General features: G+C 40.9%; 1 protein-coding gene across 1 annotated transcript in view; it reads left to right on the top strand.

Moving 5' to 3' along the window:
- RAB3C (RAB3C, member RAS oncogene family) overlaps positions 1-20,261 on the top strand; it is a gene marked incomplete at both ends in the record, with an annotated part of 140,037 nt that extends 119,776 nt beyond the window's left edge. Inside the window, 2 exons of the mRNA XM_082497506.1 lie at positions 7,633-7,757; positions 20,074-20,261. Of these exons, the coding sequence (XP_082353632.1) occupies positions 7,633-7,757; positions 20,074-20,261 (313 nt within the window). The remainder of the gene's footprint in view (positions 1-7,632; positions 7,758-20,073) is intronic.
- Positions 20,262-21,008: the final 747 nt, after the last annotated feature.

The following is a 21,008-nucleotide window of genomic DNA, read 5'->3' as shown; positions in this document are numbered from 1 at the left end:
ACATAATATTGTATAAACAAAAGCTGACACATCACATACAGTCAGTATTCATATTCATACATCCCAGCCTGTTGTAAGAGTAAGGGGGTTGGTATACCCCATTTTTGCTATTACATCTGCTTCTCCCCAGATCCTTTTCCCTTACTCCTTTGTGATACTGAGGATGGAAGAAATTTATTTTGTTCATTTTTTCCCCTTCTTTGTCCCCCCTCCATCCATGTTCAATACTCCAGTGTTGCTGGGACATCTTAGTCTATTCTCTATCATGTGTTAATAAGCACTTGCAGTCAGCAGGTGCTGGTACCATCACTGAAAATAAGCATCCCAAGTTCAGTATATGTCATCTATTCTAAGTAGAAGTGGAGATGCTAGGACATCCACTAGATTTAAATCCTCAATTAGAAGGATCAAGGTGCAATTTTCCCATTCCTGTCAAAGGTTCATCTACTTCAGCTTTATATTTTGCTATTATTTCCTTTATTGATTGCTTTTCTTGGTTTTCAGTAATTGCTTCAATAATTATAAAGGTGTTCATAAGTGCAAGAGGTAAAAGAATTTGTATTAGCCATAATCATTGAGCTTTTATGGCCCTCAGCTGGAGCATGCCAAAATGATGAAATGAGTAGCAATATTTTGAGTTTAAAAGTTGCAAATATCCAGATCTTTCCCATCAGTAAGGGAGGAAAGATCCTGAGCTGTTTCTCAAAGCTGCTTCTATTTCTTGGGGCTGTGTATGCTCCCAGCTGCTCATCAGTTCAACTAAAGTCTGTCAAATATTAGAATCTTGATTTTATTATTACTGATGTTATTACTAATTATTTCTAGTATATTCCTACTATGCCAGTAACCATGGCTACAAAACCTCTAGTATTCAAGTACTCCAGGACTCTTCTATCTTGTTTTTGCTCAGAATGTTTCAAATTTTTCACCTTGGCACTGTCTTCAGAATCCCAATCAGAAAGTTGAGTTGGGGTTCTTGATTGGTAGGTTTATACATTTTGGACGGCTCGTCTCACAGAATCACAGAATCACAGAATTATCAGAGTTGGAAGGGGCCTCTAGAGATCATCTAGTCCAACTCTCCTGCTAAAGCAGGATTGCCCAGAGCACATTACTCAGGACTGCATCCAGGCGGGGCTTGAAAATCTCCAGGGAAGGGGACTCCACAACCTCCCTGGGCAGCCTGTTCCAGTGCTCTGGCACCCTCACCGTAAAGAACTGTTTCCGTGTATTTGAACGGAACTTCCTGTGTTCTAACTTGTGCCCGTTACCCCTCGTCCTGTCACTTGGAACCAATGAAAAGAGCCTGGCTCCATCCTCCTTCAACCCACCCTTGAGATACTTGTATGCCATAATAAGGTCTCCCCTCAGCCTTCTCTTCTCCAGGCTAAAGAGTCCCAGCTCTCTCAGCCTTTCCTCATAAGGGAGATGCTCCAAGCCCTTAATCATCTTAGTTGCCCTCCCTCTAGTTGTCTCCCTCTAACAATGGATGATTTATTGGAGAACTGATGGAAGGCCTGAGGCCACCTCTCCCCCAGCCCTCCCTGTGGCAGGGCCTGAGAGCCAAGGGCAGAGCAGCTGGTACAGAGACAGCTTCCAAATGGCCATCAAGGTTGAGCATGGCAATGATTTAACATGCTGTATAGAATAATCCTGTATAGGCCTTACCCCCATCATATCTCCAAGATGAGTGGGATCGAGAGAGGAAATGGGGAAACTCCGAGATACGGGGGCATTCCTAAGGCATAAAATCTATCAGGATTGCTGGGTATAACAAGTTGTTAGGAGACATCAAGGTGGGCATGGGGAAAGGAATGGAGCACATGGTACACACTGAAGTATAGAATACACTTGGTAGTATGAAGGAGACCTCAGACTCACCCTGTGGAAAAGATGGCTTGAATGGGGAGAGTGTCAGAGCTCCTTACAGTCAAGGAAGGTGGGAAAGGGCTCCTGACAAAATCCCATCCCCTGAAAAATGGGAATGGCAAAACAGACTGTGTCACGGGTTGGAGAGAGCTGTGCCATACCTTCCTGCATCATAGGATGAGGACTAGGAGAAGGGCAGAAAGATACCCTCCATTGCCTTAATTACAGAAGGAAAATTATGTCTCCTGAAAATGCTGGAAAGCAAGCCTTCCTGCTTGGAGGTAACCAGGCATTTGGCATGCTCACTTGCAAATACGAGGAAGTTCAACTGGGGGCACTGAATGCTTTTGGACACACACCCAAACTCATAGCTGTTTCTCTGACACTCCCTCTCACCAAATACTTAAATAAACTGAGAAAGTTCAAGAATAGATAACCTGGACTCCACCCCAAATCCCGTCAGTGCACTGTGACCCCTGATAGTTCAGCTAATGAGCTTTGAAGGCACCATGCTGGAGTCAGAGATCGGAGAATTTTAAGGATCATTAAGTGAACTCAGCATAACTTCAAAAAATATAAAGGTTTTGGTAGAGGTTTTATTAATTTGGTTTGGGGTTGTTGTTTTCTTGGCAAGATGTTGCACTCCACTTAATTGCATACTCTTTTCTGAAACCAGAACATCAGAAGTACAACATGTTCCCTGTACTTGCTGGAATAAACATTAGACATGGCCCCCTCTGGAGCATTTTCATTAGGATGGTTCTCTTCTGTTAGCGCATGTGACTTACTACATAATTCATCTAAAAAGCTCATAGAAGCTAGCCCCTCTAGGGATGGCAGGAATCCTTGGAGAACTCTAGATCCAAACAGTAGTGCGTAGATTGCAGCTGTGTCTAGAAGTTCATATTCCTGATATATTTACTATATGGGCAAATCTTTATTGTATATATTTGTTTGCTATCCTTGCTGTCTGTGGGTGAGAATATACTAGAAACTATTCCAGGTTAGATTAATGTTTGTTCTGGACATATATGAGTCAGTAAAAGGTGATCCTCTGGAGATACATTCGGAGGGAACCCAAAGGTATGGTAATCAGCGGGTACAACCTGGAATGTATTGAGTACAACAAGTGGCAGGTATGGCTTCTTTAGCAGTTTCACCACAGGACAATGCAGTGTTACGCAGGCATAGTCGAGTTAAGTCTGGAGTCTCGGGGGAAAATATAAAACACTGGATCTGACAGCTGGCGAGAGGTGAGGCTGTGGCATCTCTGTGCCCCAGGTCCAACCAGTAGTGAGGCTGAAGATGTATCCCCAGCAGGCATGTGCACACAACACACACATGTACATGTGCACATATATGTATACATACATGGCCAGCCACACAGATCTGACAGACACACACAGCACTACCATAAAAACAAACAGCACCAACAGCCTCATCCTGCTCTCATCACTGGCAGAGCAGCATGAAGGTCCACTAGTGAGAATATATATATACGTGTAGACATATATACAGTGTGGGTCCCTCCATCAGCTTGGCTTGTACACTAAGTCTGCCCAGTAGTGGCTCCTGGATCCCGGTCGCCCCACTTGCTGGTACCTGGACATACAAGTCTCCTGTGTTGACCCGTGGTGACAGGTTTCACACATAGACAGTGGGCCTGAGGCTCTCCTGGGACAGCCCTAGGAGGTACCTGGATGTGGTGTCCCTTCCACTGAGTCCTTAGTTTGGGTTCTCACCTGCCTTTATGCCCCTGTGCTCCTCTGGGTTTGTGGATGTGGGCTTTTGATAGGCTGATGGCTCTTGTCATAGACCTGGAAGCAGCCAGGACCAGGATGTTATTTGGGCTCTCCCACCTGCCATTGTCTCTCTGCACTCCTTTGTGGATGTTCAGATGAGCTTTTATCACATGATTTAGTGTGAACAAGCTAGTTTGCACAACAGTAACATCACAGCAGTGCTCTGATATTGTTCTGTGCTAGCTACCTTGGCTTCCAGCATCTCAGCTGCCTCAGTCAGCTGGGGCTGAGTATTTATGAACCCCACTCCATCATGCTGTGCAATACTCCTTGTAAACTGCCCACATGAGCATACACAGACACCCCACCATTGTTCCCTGGACAATTAGTTGAAGCTCTTGCGTGTTCAGAGGTGCAGGGTCACACTGCTGCACGAAGGTTAGTCTCCTGCTTCTTTGAAAGTTTTGTTCTTTGATGGTTGGTTTCAGTCTTCCTGCTGGAACCAAGTTCTTTATTAAACTGATTCTTTTATACACCTCAAGCAGAGTCTCACCTGAGAATAGATGTAGGCCTTTAAGCTTGAACCTGATCTTTTCCCAAAAGATAATGTGCTGCAACATACACCTTTTACCTACTGCTTCCTCTCTGACATGAAGGTGCGTTTCACTATGCTTGGTTTTAACCAGGAGTAACATTTAATTTTTTTGGCAGACTTGGAGGGTGGTATTGCATGATAATAGTGTCTTTGGTCTTTATAATGATGTGTTCACCATTTCAAGCATTGTAATATTCACTTTGAAATCTGTGTGCTTGTGAAAGATGAGGTAACCGTGGATAGCTTTGCCTAGGCAACACCAGTTTTATTCTCTCCTTCAGTAAATGACAGCGTTAGAAATGGCAGCAATACAAAATCTCATTATCCTCTATTGAACTAAAAAGCAATATTTTCAGAAGAATATTTTGTGAACAGGTATTACAAGGCATTTCCTAGGAGCAGAACTAGGTAGCACGCTAATACTGAAGCAGTGTGCATGTGGACATATGCCAGTGTGAACTGTTTTAACTTTGCTTTTTCTTTAGGGCTCATTTCAAACAAAGTAGGATTTTTGTGTTCAAGACAAAAATCTGTGTTTTGAATGTTTTTTTCACCTAGTATTTTATTCCATCAAACAAAGGAAAAAAGCCTCCATTTTATCTTTGACAGTCTTCTGTCATGGTAGTCCAAAACTCTATTGGAGATTTATTGATGTAACTTTACAGTACTTTGAACCAGCAGTGGAAATTACAGCACTGTTTCAAGATGGGCAAATAGTATTGCTTTAGTTAGCATTCAGCAAGTGCTGTTTTCTGATAAGGAATATGGCAGAATTGCAGTACAGGGAGAACAACTCTTGTGTTGATCACTGAAAGTAACGGATCATTGAACTACTGCATTAATCTGCCCCTCTGGTGTCTATATATTATAAAAATTCAGGCATGTTGCGGATTGACTGCCTACCATACAACTAGAATGTGAAAGATTTACAGGGTAAATTACTGTTGACATACCCGTCACTGAGACTGAACAAGAATTGCTGTATTCAGCTTACTGCAAACATCAGCTTTGCCTTTTCATGTCTTCATTCTTCCTGAAGCTAAAGTTCTTTACACAGACAATGGTTTGTGTTTTGGATTAATCAGAAGCCTCGGTCATTTGAAAGGTCATATATGCAAGGAACAGCAAAATCTCTTTTTTAATGACCTGTGTGTCGGCTTTTGTGGTGAATTGTGGGAAGCGAAATCTATAGAAACCATTAGTGGAAATGTACATCTAAAAGAACATAACAGTGATAAGCCTATTATATTCTTTGAATCCAAGCTCCTACTGATGTGGGGTTGGGTGGGGATACATTTGACTGATTTTCACAGTCAGTCAGTTGTATTTTTGCACTACAGAGTCTTTGGCAAAACATAAGCCTTTGGAATTGTTATCAAGGACATGATCTTTTTCTTGTTGCTTAAAAAATATACATAAGCAAACCAGATAAAAAAGTCTAAGAATAAAATAAGTTGCTTTGGTAATGAGAAGCATTTGAATACACAGATTCTTAGTTGATAGAATGAAAAATCACATCTGCCTGCAGTAAAATGAAGGGTATTAAATTCTTAAGCAAAGAAACTCATGTAAGGCTCTGATGTGAAAGTCTGCAAAACAAGGCTGAATGAATTTTCTTTACACTGGTGTGGTGATATTTCTCAAGGTTGTATTTTTTCATTCATTGATTTCTTATATTTCACCTTTGCAGAATATGCAAGTAATTCCGTCTGTAAAGCTTAATATTTTTAATATATTTTGCTTTTGAAATGTATTCAATTTCCTGATGATATAAGGGGAACAAATTGACCCCCAACTCATAACTGCTCAAAGCTAAGCTCTTTTACAGTCCTTAATGGACTAACATCCTCTGACGTTTGAGCTACTAGCATTTGCAAAGTTGCTATGGTGACAAATGTATTTCTGGTTAAAAAAAAAAAATAAAAAAATTCTATTTTGCTTAACCACAAATTCCAGAAGAACTCAGCATGGTTCCAAAAGAATATTTCTGCCAAAATGAATGCACGGTGCCCTTTTTTTCTGAGCAATTGTGTCTTTAGTAAAATGCAAGTGTACAGGGGAGTCTGACCTCTGCTTTGGTCACAGTACCTTATGATTGCCTACTCAAATTACTATAAAAGAGATTTAAAATAGCACAGTGTCCATTTCTTGAAGGAAAGATCTGGACAGGCCCAAGGGAACAATCTGTAGCACAAAATGCCTGGGGCTTGCTTCAGCTTCCTTTTGGTCATTCTGATCAAGTAAAACAACCCTAAGGGCAGTGTGATCATTCCCCTTAAATTCCTCTGCCTCGCACTGCCAACCCACCGCACATGGCTCAACTGTGCTTTGACTCATGCAGGAGAGTCTGGGCCTGTGGGCATTGGCATTGGACCCAGGGTTACAAAGATAGCTGTAGCAGTTTTTGCCCATGTCCATCCCTCTGGTCTTGCCATAAGCAAAGCCAGCTGGGGAGGTTTGATCATTTTTCTGTCTTTCACTAGAAATGGCTGTCAGACTACATCATGATCTTTTTTTGTGCATGAAACATTTTGCAGAGAAGGATCTGAATATGTAGAGGTAACGGCTGTGCTATGAGAAGGTGACACTAGCGAACTTAGGACCCACACAGACCAGTTTCCAAAACACTTAGGTGGCAGATTTTTGAAGCTATTTCATCTTCTCTCACCGAGACCTATGGCCCTGATACACAACAGGGCACCCTCTAGTAAATGTTTAGTTAAACAGGTTATTTTCTATTCCAGTGCAGTTTTCCTAAGCAGCCTGTATTGTCCAAGGGAGAGAACAGGGGGGAGACGAAGAGAGAGATGCTCTACATCTTTTTTTCTCTCCATGGATCATACGGGAACAGAAGAAATATTTATATCCTAACAAACACTTGACTTGGAGCCTAACGCCAGACATCATCACAAGTCCAAGGCAAAGGCTAAGTGCTTAGAGTAAGCTTGCTGCACCCTGCATTACCTTCAAAGGCTTTGAAGTTTTGCTGATAAATTTAGATACTGATTTTAAAAGGTGAAAGATAAGAAGTTAATAAACTGTTGATTTTGTTTCAAAGATCTGGTTTTAGATGGTAAGGTTTGCATTAAAATGTGAAAATACTTTTTTTAATTGTGTGGGAGAAAGTGTCACCACTTCTTTCTAAAAATATAGGAAGAATGTCAAAGGCAGGAGAAAATATTGAAAGACTGTCTTGTTTTAACAAGCAAAAGTAAGACCTGTGTTGATATTATTCCAGTGATAATAATTCCTGACAGATAATACTTAGTTTATTTTAAATCCAGAATTAAACAAATCATGTTACTCTAGATGGCAAAATCAGTATTGTCTTTTTTGTCTTGTTAAAATTCTGTTTGAAATTGATTTAAGGGGAATTTGCTTTGCTTTGACTTGTCTCTCTCTCTCTCTCTGTGTCTCTCTTTTAAGGTCAACTCAAATCAAAACATACTCTTGGGATAATGCCCAGGTTATTTTGGTCGGTAACAAATGTGACATGGAGGATGAACGGGTAATCTTCACTGAGAGAGGCAAACATTTAGCAGAGCAACTTGGTAAGAAAAGAAATGACAAAAGCATTATGATTGCCTGTGAGAATGCACAAAGTAATGTCATTAATTGCTACAGTACTGGTAATGAAACGTTTGTGATACATTCACTGTAAAGGAATAGTCATACACTGCCTCCCTTTTGTTTCTGCAGGATGAGGTCTGAACTGTCCTTGTTGATATCACTAACAGTGTAACATCATTAGAATGGACAGGTGTCCAGGGATGACCTTATGCAGAGCTGTGACATGTCTGTCATCTAAAAGTGTCCACGAGACCAGTGCTGGCTCAGAGGCTAGCCTAGACTAAAGACATATCTGATAAAACATCCCTTATGCTGCTTCTTAGATAGGAAGTACGCTATGGCCTTTGTGATAAGAAGCAAGATTAGGCATGTGTCTGTATATATACAATATGTTTAGATAGTTATAGCTATGGGCAGATACATCCTAGTCAGGAAAAAATGAAAAAACACGCAAACAACCAAACAAAAAAAAAACCAAGGAGAGGAGAGATTGAAAAAATAGCTTACTCAAAATGTGAACTAGTCCTTTTTGCAAGTTTAGAACATTTGGGTTATGATTTCCAATACCAATAATTCAAAACAGAAAGATGCCAATATCCAGCTCCCACTGCTAACAGTTCACCTACTGCACATTTAAACAGGTGTAAATAACATGAACCTCTGTTTCATAAAGTCTCCCTCTGGGAGGCAAATGTTTCGCATGCAGAAAATTACAGACCTGTGAACACCTCTGTTCTTTCTGTTTCTGCCAAACAGTGATATGCTTTCATACCATGAAATGTTTTTGAGGTCACACTGGCCAAACTGTAATGGAAAACCTCCAGAGCATCATCATAATACTACTACCCAGCCTTTTATTTCCTTCAAATTTGCTGATCTCTGGAGAGCATGCTCAGCAGGTGTGCAAATCAAATCCTGATATCACTGGAGGTCAATTTCTGTGCTGCACCATGCATGGGTTTGCTATTATTTTTAGAAGGTACAGGCTCAGTCTAGTGAACATGTGTGTAACTAAGATCTCATTACTATTGCTATGTAGGTGTTTAGTGCAAAGGGTGTTACAGGCATAACTGCATGGGAAACAGAGGGAGATGGTGGCATTTCACAGTATACCACCTGTGCTGGATCTAATCCCATGCTGGTGGTTCTTAATTTACGTATATTCACAGCTCGCTGGCGTTATGTTTTTTTAAACAATTTTACTAGTTGTACAAAATTGCTTGTCCTGGTAATTATTTTCATCAGAATAATGTATCTTCCTATCACATTTGTCTAAATAAGCATTGCATATGTGTAAAAGCACACTTCAAAAGTATACATAAAAATGGCTATAAATTAGTCCTTGAAAGGTGACAGAAAAGATTTAACAGGAGGTTAGGTCCAGAAAAAATGCTAACATTTGTGAAGAACTGAGTCTCTAAAACTGTTTACAACACCACCAAAATGGTTACCATTGCACCTGCTTTAACAGAGGGTATTTTTCTTTGCAGAAATACCTGTGACATTATATATATTTCTATAAATATTCTTCCCTCTGTAAGCATTTCTAATATTTATTCATTTTAATAGAAGCTAGGAAAGTGTATTCAACAGAGAAAAACATCAAAAATATGTAACTATACTTATACCCCAATTTTAGACCAGGCACTTAAATGTCTGGCAATAAACATAAATTTGCAATGTAAAGTTTGAAGATTTTTTTTTAAAGTCACCTTATTAACCTGAATTTCTATTCCTCGGCTATTTTCCTGTAGAAAGGTTAATGCAATAAGTTGACAAGGAATCCCCAAAGTCATGAGTTTAGCAAGACAAGAAGGAACTTTGCATGTTGTAAAGTCAGGAATATTCAGCTGTAATAACCAATGCCTGAAAAAAAAAAAAAAAAAAAAAGTAATGAGATAGATATCAAAACTCATGTTTCAGGCTTTAAAGCAAACTCTAACTCCTGGGATTTAGAATTCAATCTTTATGGAAGCGGATTATCCTCTATTCCCATCTTTATCTGCTCTGGGGTTTTCCTTTCTCAGATATAAGTCCTGTGGCTATCTCAAGGGCAGATTATTGTATTGGATAAATTGTGGCTCTGATCCAGTATGTCATTTACTGTGCTCAGGCTGCATGTGCAAATGTTTATATGTTTTCTGTACAGCTGCAATCTTTTCTTAAATCTGCTCAGAGGTTGTGGGAGGTGGTGTCAGGAAAAGCCAAAGGAGTTTCCCTGAATTTTAGTAAGCACTCTGGCCATGTTGGCCAGTTTGAAGGGCACAAGTTGTGTCAAACATTTGGGACTCTCTTTTCTGTCTGTGCCAATGAGTTGATAACATCTCTTGTGGGCAAGTTTTAAAAATAACAATATAGATTTTTGTGTCCACCAAGACATTTTAAGACTGTGGGCCCTTTGGATGCCATGGTCTGCAACATTGATTACAGCCACAATTACAAGCAAGCACAACACAAGTGCTGTACAAAGAACGCATTGTGAAACACTCTGTTCTCAAGTGTGGTTTTATTCTCAGCCCTGGTTTATTTGAAGTCACTGAGAAAATGAATACATGTAAATTTTGGGCCGGGTTTTCCAAAGGTCAAAAAGAGCACTGGGCATTTAACCCCCCAGGAAACACGGTGTCCTGTTGAGAACAGTGTTATCGGAAAATTGTGCCTCTTTTGTGGCTGCTAACCTCTTTGCAAAGTGTGACCTTAAATTTTATTAACAAAGTGTAAAAAATCATTTCTTTAAATCTCAGTTCTGGCTTATTTCTGGAGTGTAACCCAAAAAAGTGGTTTAGATCAACCAGCAATAGGCCTCTTTACCTGTGAAGGTCTGGCTAAACTATTCACGTATCCTGTGGTGGTTCCGAGTACCCCTCTCATAAAACCGATGGAAGTTCACAAAAGGGAGATGGAATGGTTAAGAAAACCAGATCTGACCTTGAAGGGAAACTAACAGAACGTTTATGAAGACAGGATTTGCCTCATTTCCATTTTTGATGTTTTTAAAGTTTTTTGTTAATGACATAGGGCATGACACTGGTGATACCATCACAGATCATAGCTGCAAGCAGCGTGCTACCTTACCTACAGTAATGGCCAGAAGTAGGTGCCTTGTGAAAGATATAAAAGGCCATAAAAACAGTGATACTTTCCCAGACTGTAGCAAACTATGTTCAGGGGTCTCATGAACCAAGGCAGTATTTTTATATTCAATAGTCCTTTCATGATTTTTTTGCATAGACTTGTCCAATGATGTCTTTGAAATAATATAAAATCTTACCATCTACAACATCCTTTAAATATGCAGTTTATCTGAGTTATCTGCTTCTGCTTTGAATCAGCCACTTGCTAGTTTTATCTGATGTTTCTTCACTGTTATGTTCTGAGAAGCAGTGAACAATTGTTTGCTGTTACCTGCTCTGCAACACCATTGGTTTCAGATATGTCTGTCATACCCCTCCTTATTCTCCAGGATGAATGTCCTTGTCATGGGCATTTCATGACATTCCATGTCATTGTGACATTCCTTGTCACCCTATTCAGTACTTTTTGTAAGTGATATATCCGTTGTCCAGAAATTAGCTCATGGTTGTTTAACATTAGCATCATTAAAAGAGTAATGTCAGAACGAGGTAAAAACAGACAGGATCAAATAAATTCAGCTGAGTCATGTAACTTTACCTCACAGAGATATCATACTGAGAAAATATAGAAATGTGACAAACTGGCCAGTAGAAAGGACCGATTAATGTAATGTTAATATTGACACAGGAGTCACAGCAAACACATTTAAAGTTTAGTCACTAATCACTACAAAAAAAAAGGTGTGCAACATAATTCTTACGCTATTTTGTCTCTTCATGAATGTTTGCTCTGAGCATTACATGCATTGGCTGTTGAGTGAAACCCCAATATAGTCAGCACTTACACGCTTTAAAGCATTTTAGTAAAAAAGGCTTGAAACTTCTTGCAAGCAAAATGCATGCAGACTCACCAGCTGCATTACTCATACAGCTGTTCTGACATATTCATCTCATGCATCTCTTCTGAGTTCAAAGCTTCGTATGTTCCTAAAAGTTTGGTGTCACTTGTTAGAACAGAAATAAAAAGAATGACTCACAGATGGCATGAATTTCTTGATTCCTTTTATTTGTGGTCTGTATGATGTATTGTGATCTACATTCTGACAAAGGATTAGCAGGCCGAGGTGTGCACAGAGCTTTGCATAGACTCTGAGTAACTGCACATGCAAATGGACAGTTGCGTATATAGTTTGACATGCAGTTTCTCCATTCATTTATGACATTTTGCTGTGCATGCAAATCAGGTACATAATTTTATATGTTCTTCAGTTGCTCATGTGCTTCTGTACAACTCCTATTTGCTATGTGTGTGCTACAACTTGTTTCAACACTCGTTAGTTTTTAATTGCTAGTACTACCGTTACAGAGTATTTTATATCTTCAAGACCAGGTCTCCCCCCCATCAAGGTTGTTGCAAAAGCATAATCCTGCCATAGGTCCAAATCATGCCTGTTGTTCTCATGCTGCACCAGGTACTGCAAGTTCTGCTGCAAACATCTGGCCACCTTTTCTGTAAGGTCCTGTTTGTTCTGTCCCACCTTCTTGGCTCAGGTTGGTTAAGGCTCTGGGAAACAGAGCTGTTGTATCCTAGAAATGTTGGCTGGAAGGGACCTCTGGTAATCTTCTAGTCTGATGTCCCGCTAAAATCTACCTTTGGCTCTATGTTCTGTCCAGCAGTTTTCAGGGTAGTGCCCTTCCCATCAAATTTTCGCTGCCTCCACATTTCTTACACTCTGCCACCCAGGGTCATGCGTGGCTGGGGGCATCCAGCACATCTGAGCGTGCCTTAGGGTGCACTCACCTGCTTTCTAAACATATCCTGGCACACTGTCTCTCCCAGAGACCACCAACCAACGTCAGAAAACAAAATGAAACAGGCCCTTTCTGGGTGAGCTCTCACAGTCCCTTCTGCCAGGCCCGACAGAAACCAGCCCTCAATGCTGCATTCAGGGCACCTGCAAAGGGATCTTAATGCTACGTGCCCCAGCATCACCAGTGCCCGGGGCTTCAGTACACATCCACAGCTTGTCACTCTGAGAGGTAGTCATTTTGTGACTCAGATTGTAACACATACCTTATTTTGCATATTTTAGGGTGGTTTTCCCCGCTCCGTCCTTTCTCTTCTCATCCCTTTTGGGCCATTTCTTCCTTAAAGTCTTTATTTCCACCTTTTTCTTTCTTTCCTTCTCTTGATTCTGAGCACTTTGAAAATAAATTCCACCAAAAACAAGAAGAAAATTTTTCACTTCAAACCAAAATAAGCCTGCCTTGCCTATTCTGTTTTCATTTTGTTCTTGGCTCATGATGTGCATGATGGTTATGCTGGGGAGATGCCAGAGACACAATGCAGGGGTGATTAGATTTCTTCAAATTAATCCCATTTAGCACCCCAGCAAGCCTGAAAGCAGAGCGTTTGTCAGTGTCTTGTGCTTATACAGGGTGCAATTCAATGTCCAGCACTTCTGTGTGATCTGACCAAGCCTGCAAGACCAGGTCTGCTGCCGAGATGGGGCAGGAACACAACTGGTTTCTGACCCCTGCCAGGTCTGTGGCACAAGACAGCAGCTCCCCAGCGTCAGGACTGGAGCGAACCTTCACTTGCCTTGGGGTATGAGCCCTGGGCTGTAATGTGTACATTAGGATTCCGTGGGTACACTGTGGGTATTGGGCATTGAGTTTAGGAAGTAGTTGAAGAGGCATTTTTAGGGCTCTAATTTTGGCATCTAAATTGGGAATCAAGTGGGACTTGGCACCTCAGTACATGGCTTGCTAGAACTTGCTGTTCTGTTTTGCCTCCGTGGCTGGCTGGAGGCCGTGGTGCAGAAGGCAGGGTCGCCAGCAGCTCTGAGAGCATGGACATATGGCTGCGTCTAACTTTGCATTAAAAATGAAAATAATTAGGTTGTCCAAGAACATGCCTGTTCATAGTTCCCCCCTTCACCACTTTTTAACTCTTTTTAAAGGGCAAACATTAGTGCCAGAGGAAAGAGACAGGCTGACAGCAATGACAAACACCAGAGTCTTCTGTTTAGTTACAACACACACAGGGTATTGCCAGAGCAAGTAAAGGCTCCTGTCCCCAGGATGATTTTTTGCAGGGGAGAAATGCCAACCTGCCATTGCTTTCACACACTTGGAGCTGCATTATGCGAAAGTTACTTAATGACAGTGAGAAGCAAGGGATTGTGTTTGCTCAACAAATGTCTCATGTAAACAAAGAAAAAAGAAATTATTTGCCAGGAGTCTAATTTATTGCCCAAATGCACTCTTTTAAAACGTATATGAAAGCCACAATCAAAATCGGTACAACTGGTACTTATATGGAAACCTTCTGTTCTGAAAGACTGGAAAAGAAGGTGTTTGCTAGAGCCTTACCAGTAACTGCCCCTCAAGTCTGTCTCTTCTATCACAGCTGAGAGTACCCCTTCAGCTTTTTTTTTTTTAAATAAGTTTGGCCACCCTAAAGGTTGGATAAATATCTTAGCATTTCTGTTAGCAATCTTTGCACTAGCTATATCCAGAATTGTGCTAAAGCACTGCTCTTTGCTAGGCTAATATTGGCAAAGTCCTATTTGTGGGATTAATGTTGTTTTAACACTTTTCTTAACATAGTCCCCCCCCTTGGGCTTGTTTGGACAGCAGAGGTCTACAAAGCAGAGCACAGTGTAACTAGATCTGCTACCATAGGTGCAGATGTAGGAGATACTTTGAAGAACAGCAATGGTCACCAGCTACTTTCAGCCCAGTGTCTGTCTGTCTGTCTTTGAGAGAGGGATGGAGATCTCAAAGATATTAAAAGTTCTGAAGAAGAGGGCAGCTGAGCAGAAGAGAAAGGTCTTGCAATTGCCTTGACTGACAGCCTGCAATGTGAATGCAAACCTCATTAGATACTATTCACAGTAGGCAAGAAGGTAAGTGCCTGCCAGTCCCCCCTCAGAACTGCCCACAGGATGCAAATCCAAGAAAACAAGGCATCAAACAAGGGAGCTCTGGAGCCCCCAACATAAGAAGGACATGCGCCTGTTGGAGCGTGTCCAGAGGATGATCTGAAGGGCTGGAGCACCTCTCCTATGAGGAGAGGCTGAAAGAGTTGGGGCTCTTCAGCCTGGAGAAGAGAAGGGTCCGGGGAGATCTCCTTGTGGTCTTCCAGTACCTAAAGGGGGCCTACAGGAGAGCTGGGGAAGGACTTTTTACTAGGGCATGTAGCGATAGAACGAGGGGGAATGGCTTTAAACTGGAAGAGGGCAGATGTAGATTAGATATTAGGAAGAAAGTTTTCACTTTGAGGGTGGTAAGGCACTGGAACAGGTTGCCCAGAGAGGCTGTTGAGGCCCCATCCCTGGAGGTGTTCAAGGCCAGGCTGGACGTGGCCTGGTCCAGTGGGAGGTGTCCCTGACTATGGCAGAGGGGTTGGAACTCGATGATCTTCGAGGTCCCTTCCAACCTAAACCATTCTATGATTCTTTGATTAGCTCCTCTCCTTTATATACTATGACATTATTAAATTATTCATACACATGGCTTGCTAGATTTTGCCTTTTGTATACCGCTATGTTACAAAAGGAACAGCTTCGTTCAGCCACTTCTTGCTCTGATGTTGCAGTCTACTTCCTCTCTTCAAAATACTGGATTGAACAGGGCACTGGCAAGAGCAGCACTAAGGATCACAGTTCAAGCTTGTCTTCAAGGAAGGATAGTTATTGCAGGAACACAACCTTGAGGACATCTGATAAACATAACATAACATCAGAGGTTTTAAATAAAATTGTCTTGGTTGTGGACAAACACTCTGAAATCAGAAAGTCTTCCTGATCAGCTGGTAAAATATTAACATAGCTCTTTTCTGTATTATCTGTGGAACTGTGTTTAAAATTTTCTAGCTAGCATGTCCTCTTGATGTCACATTTTCTCAGGAGGATGACAGGGTGCAGAGTGTTCTTCCCTTTGCATATGGCCTTCCTTTCTCTCTTTTTATTTCTTCCTTACTTTTCGAAAGCAGGCATAAACAAGTGTTAATGAGCATTGATGAAGGAGCCTCTGCAGAGCCAGAACAAGTGTGAGGCAGAGAGGGAACAAAGTAATTCAGGCTCTTCATGTGTTTCAGGGCAGCTACCTAAACTGCTCTCTGTGCGTTATAGATCACCAGGTGAACAACATCAGCATGCAGGTGTCCTGGCTGGCCCCTGCTGCTGTAGTGCTCTGTAGGTTGCCATCTTTCCTTAAGTCAATACTATTGGGAAAAAGGTAGATAAGGGAAAGAGACATAGTGTAAGGACAGAATTAAACACAGAAGGCGCTTTTAAATTAGAACATTCTGATGCATGTTCCACACACATTGTTCATATTCAGGCAGAACTTTGATATTTTCGATTTTCTCAGTTTCGGCTCTGTTCTGCCTTACCTACCCACTTGCCTCTTGGGCTTTTTCATATCTTTGCAGTAATCTGCTCTGCCCTGTCTCATCCACATTGGCAGTACAGAGCATCACAGGTGGTGGGAACATGGTGTTCTCTGAGCTCAGCTGCCCTGAGCATCACCAGAGAGTTGCCTCACTTCAGGCTTATACTTACATGGAAAATCTTTTCTCTCCATTAATAACGAGCAGTGGAAAAAAACTGAAGAAAGTATTAAAAGGCATAGATGTGAGGCCCCATACACAGGCATTTTAGAAGCTTAGGGTCTCTGAGCACTATTAGTAAAATAATTGCAAGTTGAGTCAGTAGGAGAGGCCACGGGCAAAAAAACAACTGCAAAATATTCCATAACAAAATGGAAAACAACCAGGATTGGGATATATATTCCAGTCACACCCTGCTAGGAAAAATGCTGCCTATCTTTTTGAAACTGTTCCACAGACATAGTTTCTGTTAAACAAACAAAAAAAAAATTATTGGGATATTTTGCATATGGTAACACTCATGTGCGGGGTTGAATCCCCTGCACAGACAGTCAGTTGCTATCTGAATGGCAACAGGGGCCTCTGTTGCAATGGTCTTTACAATGTTGTCTTCAGCTGCATCAGATGAGACTTTCTGAACTCTTGTTCTGGTGAATTCTTGTAGTCCAGCTGGTCCTACCTGCCCACTACATGCCATGATCTGTTGGCACTGATTACTTAAAACTGTGCACAAAGCATCTCTTAATTGTCTTAACTGTCTTCAAAAGACTGTTCTGAGTGACGTCTTCTGCACCTGCAAGAACAGGTTCCAAAGACCACCTGCAAGTCTTACCTATGTGCAGCTGAATCTGTTCTACAGCAGGAACTGCTGCCAGGGGTGGGCTGGCCCCGTTCTCTACTTAGGATGTTTATCAGCACACTTAAGCATATAAGTAGTTCCTATCAGCTGGCCTATAGACAGGAGGGGCTGTTTGGGGGAATCTCTGGGATTGTCCAAAATTCCCTTCTGTACAGCTTCTGTGAAGAATAAAACAAATACTTTGTTGTGGAGGCAGATGGGGGTTCAGTCACTTGCTCACAGGTCAGTGCATTGTCTCATCTATGCAGGGTCTAGCTGGGAAGGTCTTGAATCACCCAGGCAATTAATGACTAAGTTGATGGGATGTGTATACAGGCATAGCCTGAAACGCAGCTATACTACTACTGTGACTACAATTGCCTTCTTATATCAAAATTGTAACTGAAATTCCATAGATTTCACCACAAGTGTAGTGTCTATTTTTATTTTATTTGAATAAATATGTTTGTGCTTCAACACTCTGTAAGCCTCTGTCTTGCTTGAAGAATGGGTGCCTCTTAAGTTTTTCATGGTGTTCTTATGCAGAACATCCTTACCATGGTAGTGGGCCGGTTTTCTTGATCCTGTCTATGTTACAGTGTTTCCTGACATTGATCTCCTCTCTTCTTTGTGACTCTTTTCCTTTCACTTTCTGCTTTTCTCTGTCCAGACCTACCTGTCTTATCTGCCATTTCACAATGTGTGCCTGTTATTCTGTCCTCTTATCTGTAAAAACTGCTCCCCTCAGAAATGTCCTTAAGACTCTTTCTTCTTTCTGTTGTGTTCTTCAAGGCTTAGGTGTGCCATTCCTCAATGTCCCTCAACCCTTCTGCCCTCTGGTCCTGCTTGTTCCTCTTTGGAACATCTGCTTTCCTCCTGCTTCCTCTGAAGCAGACACTAACACCTGTGGAAGGATCTGACTGTGTTGCTGTGCTAGAGTTGCAGACATGTTTCAACACAGAGCACTGAAAATGTGGAGAATCTTCCTACCCCAAGCAGTCCCCAAGCGATTTGAACAGTCTTCTCCTGCATGGAGGTCTGCAGGAGGGCTGAAGCCACCAGCAAGTGAGGCTACACTGGCTTTTCCCATTTTCCTTCTAGTTTATAACAAAGGAGATGTGTAAACCAAGCTAAATTAGAACAGTGACATATAGATTCAAACCTCCTCCCAGTATATGATTTCTGTATATGGTCTTTTATTATGCACAGTTTTCCTGCTTTTGAGAGAAATGTCAAAAGGAAAATTTTTCATGGCAATGTATATTCATACCTGTGAGGTTATCCTTACAGTTCTTGCTGATATTAATAGAAGTTGTATGACTAAGTCCCTCTACATTATTTATACCTCTTATTATCTAAACTACCTGTGAACACTAACTTTGGCCTGTGTCTAGCTCCTATGCATTTAAATAATTTAGCACTTCATGACATTTCAGCACAAGGCACCTTACGTAAATTAAAAATATGAAGAAAATTCAGAACATAGAGTTATATTTTTGCATTGGTTATTAGCGCATGTTAGGATATTATGCCAAGCTAAATATAATTATCTGCTGTAATTCTAGGCTAGTACTCAAACATGCAAAAGCTACATGGTAAGCAGTTATAAGACTGAATGTGCACAATGCATCCTGTTCAGATGGTGTATTGAATACATAGTACTAATGTGATCAAAGTAGTTGCATTTAAATTTCAAGTGGCACTTCAAAATATATTAACCCATTCACTAGAAAACACACACAACATTTAGAAAAAAAACAAAACAAAACAACAACAAAAAGCTGTTTTCTACCCTTCTGCCAAAGAGCTTCAAGTGATTGACATTTTCTTACTGGGAGTTTTCTCATAATTAAACACTGTGGTAGTTGCATATTGTTTTTCAAATTTAATCAGAAAGAATCAAAATAGTTGTGCAAAGGCTAAGCCACTTCTTTAAAATTACCAGTGGATTAGCTGTTTTGTAAACTGTTTTAATATTGAACCCCTAGGTAGTGAAAAGACAGAAGCAGGAGAAAGCTTTAAGTTACCAGGGAATACTCAGGTGAGCAATGTGGTAACTGTGGGAAAAGGTACAATATAGGGGAAAGGGCTTAGAAAAAAAAAATAAATGAAAAAAGACAAATGTTTTGCAAAGGAAGCAAGAACATGGGAAGACCCTGCGCTGGCAGAAGCCTGCTGGATTGCAGGCTGACCAGCAATTTGCAAACCTGGCCTAGATGAAGGAGGCAGAATTGGGAGGTGAGGCACGGGACAAATGGGGGCAGAGAAGGGAGCTTAGGAAAGATGGTTCTGCTTCCAGTCTCACTTCTGGGTTAAGGATAGCTCTGATATTTGCCTTTGGGGCAGGGAATGGATAGATAAAAAGTTCTTCTATATGAATTAATTAAGGAAGATTCTTCCTTACATGCATTTGTGTATTTGTTTACTAGTTTGGTTTGTGGGGTTGGGAGTCCCTTTGGTCCCATGGATTCACCTCTAACTTAAGTAGATATCAAATTGCAGAAATCTTTCCTTGTCTTGCTTGTTTTTTTTACCTGGTTATTTCTATTTTGGCACCAAGTTAATGACACTATGGAAGTGGCTTTTTCCAGCCGAATAATGCTCAGAGGAACATAATAGTTAGAGATGGAGCATTAGATAATTCCTTCCCAATGGCTGGGGATGTAGACCATATTTGAAATAATAATACTCTCAAACTGGTGTAAATTTTTAGATTAAACTGTTTTAAAGTAGAATTTTTCTAAGGGAATGCATTTGGGCCAGTCCTGGTTTTATCTGGCTTGGTATAAAGCAAATAGCGTTAGTGTACTTTACTCTGATTGTGTTACAATTTTAACTGCTTTTACAATATCACCCTTTTACATGTGTGCTGTCACATGTTTGCTTTCTGAGTGTCTCTCCCCTCTTCCTTGGCCAAGAGAAGTTTGTATATTTATTGGAGATACTGGAATATGCATCAAGCATAAACGTGTTGTTTATTTTCTTAGGATTTGAATTTTTTGAAACAAGTGCCAAGGACAACATTAACGTCAAGCAGACATTTGAGCGACTGGTGGATATCATCTGTGACAAAATGTCGGAAAGCCTGGAGACGGATCCCACCATTGCTGCCAGCAAGCAGAACACACAGCTAAAGGACACCCCTCCTCCACAGCAGCCCAACTGTGGCTGTTAATGCAGCCGTCAGCAAAGTCAGCTCCAGTGTGTTCTGTTGCCAACAGAGTATTTATGAATGGTCTATATGCCTTTATTTATACTGTCCTATTAATTTATTTGGGAGAAAAGTCTTTTATTTTAAATCAGCAGCTGGTTGAGGATGCATATGGAGATGGAGAGGTTATTAGTTTGAAAGGACGATCCATTTTTAGCATCTGGCTTTTGCATGCAGGATGACTATTAGTTTCTCTTTTCTTTTTACTGTTTTACATTACACTTACTTCAGCTGGTGCCATGTCTTCGGACCACATTTGCCTAGAATTGACTCTCGCTTCATCAGTTTCAAATTATATAGCTGAATCCTTAGGGTAGTGGCCAAGGCATTTTAGAATAAGCTTCCTCATGCCACTTATATTTTCTCCTGAAGGAAAATCAATTTAGAAATATTCCTTTAGCAATTTAGAAATATTCCTTTAGTGAACCAATCCCTCATTCTGTCCAGATCATTTGTATAAGGAATGCTTCCTGGAGTATATTGCCTTGGCAAATCTATACTCATTATGTTACACATCATGGAAATTGCAGAAGTTAGAAAGAAGTTAGTTCCTGGACCCAAAGCCACCAAAATTCCCTGTTTCCAACTGGGTGTGGGTATTCAGTGCAGACTCTCAGAGACATTAGGTACTTCAGCCTGTTTGGATAGCTAGTATGTTTACATTTCCATGGGAGCTGCATGTCTATCTGGAACTGGATTTAATTTCTCCTT

This window comes from Vanellus vanellus (genome assembly GCF_965231255.1).
Source record: "Vanellus vanellus genome assembly, chromosome: Z".
Lineage (NCBI taxonomy): Eukaryota > Metazoa > Chordata > Aves > Charadriiformes > Charadriidae > Vanellus > Vanellus vanellus.
This window is presented reverse-complemented; position numbering and strand designations above follow the sequence as displayed.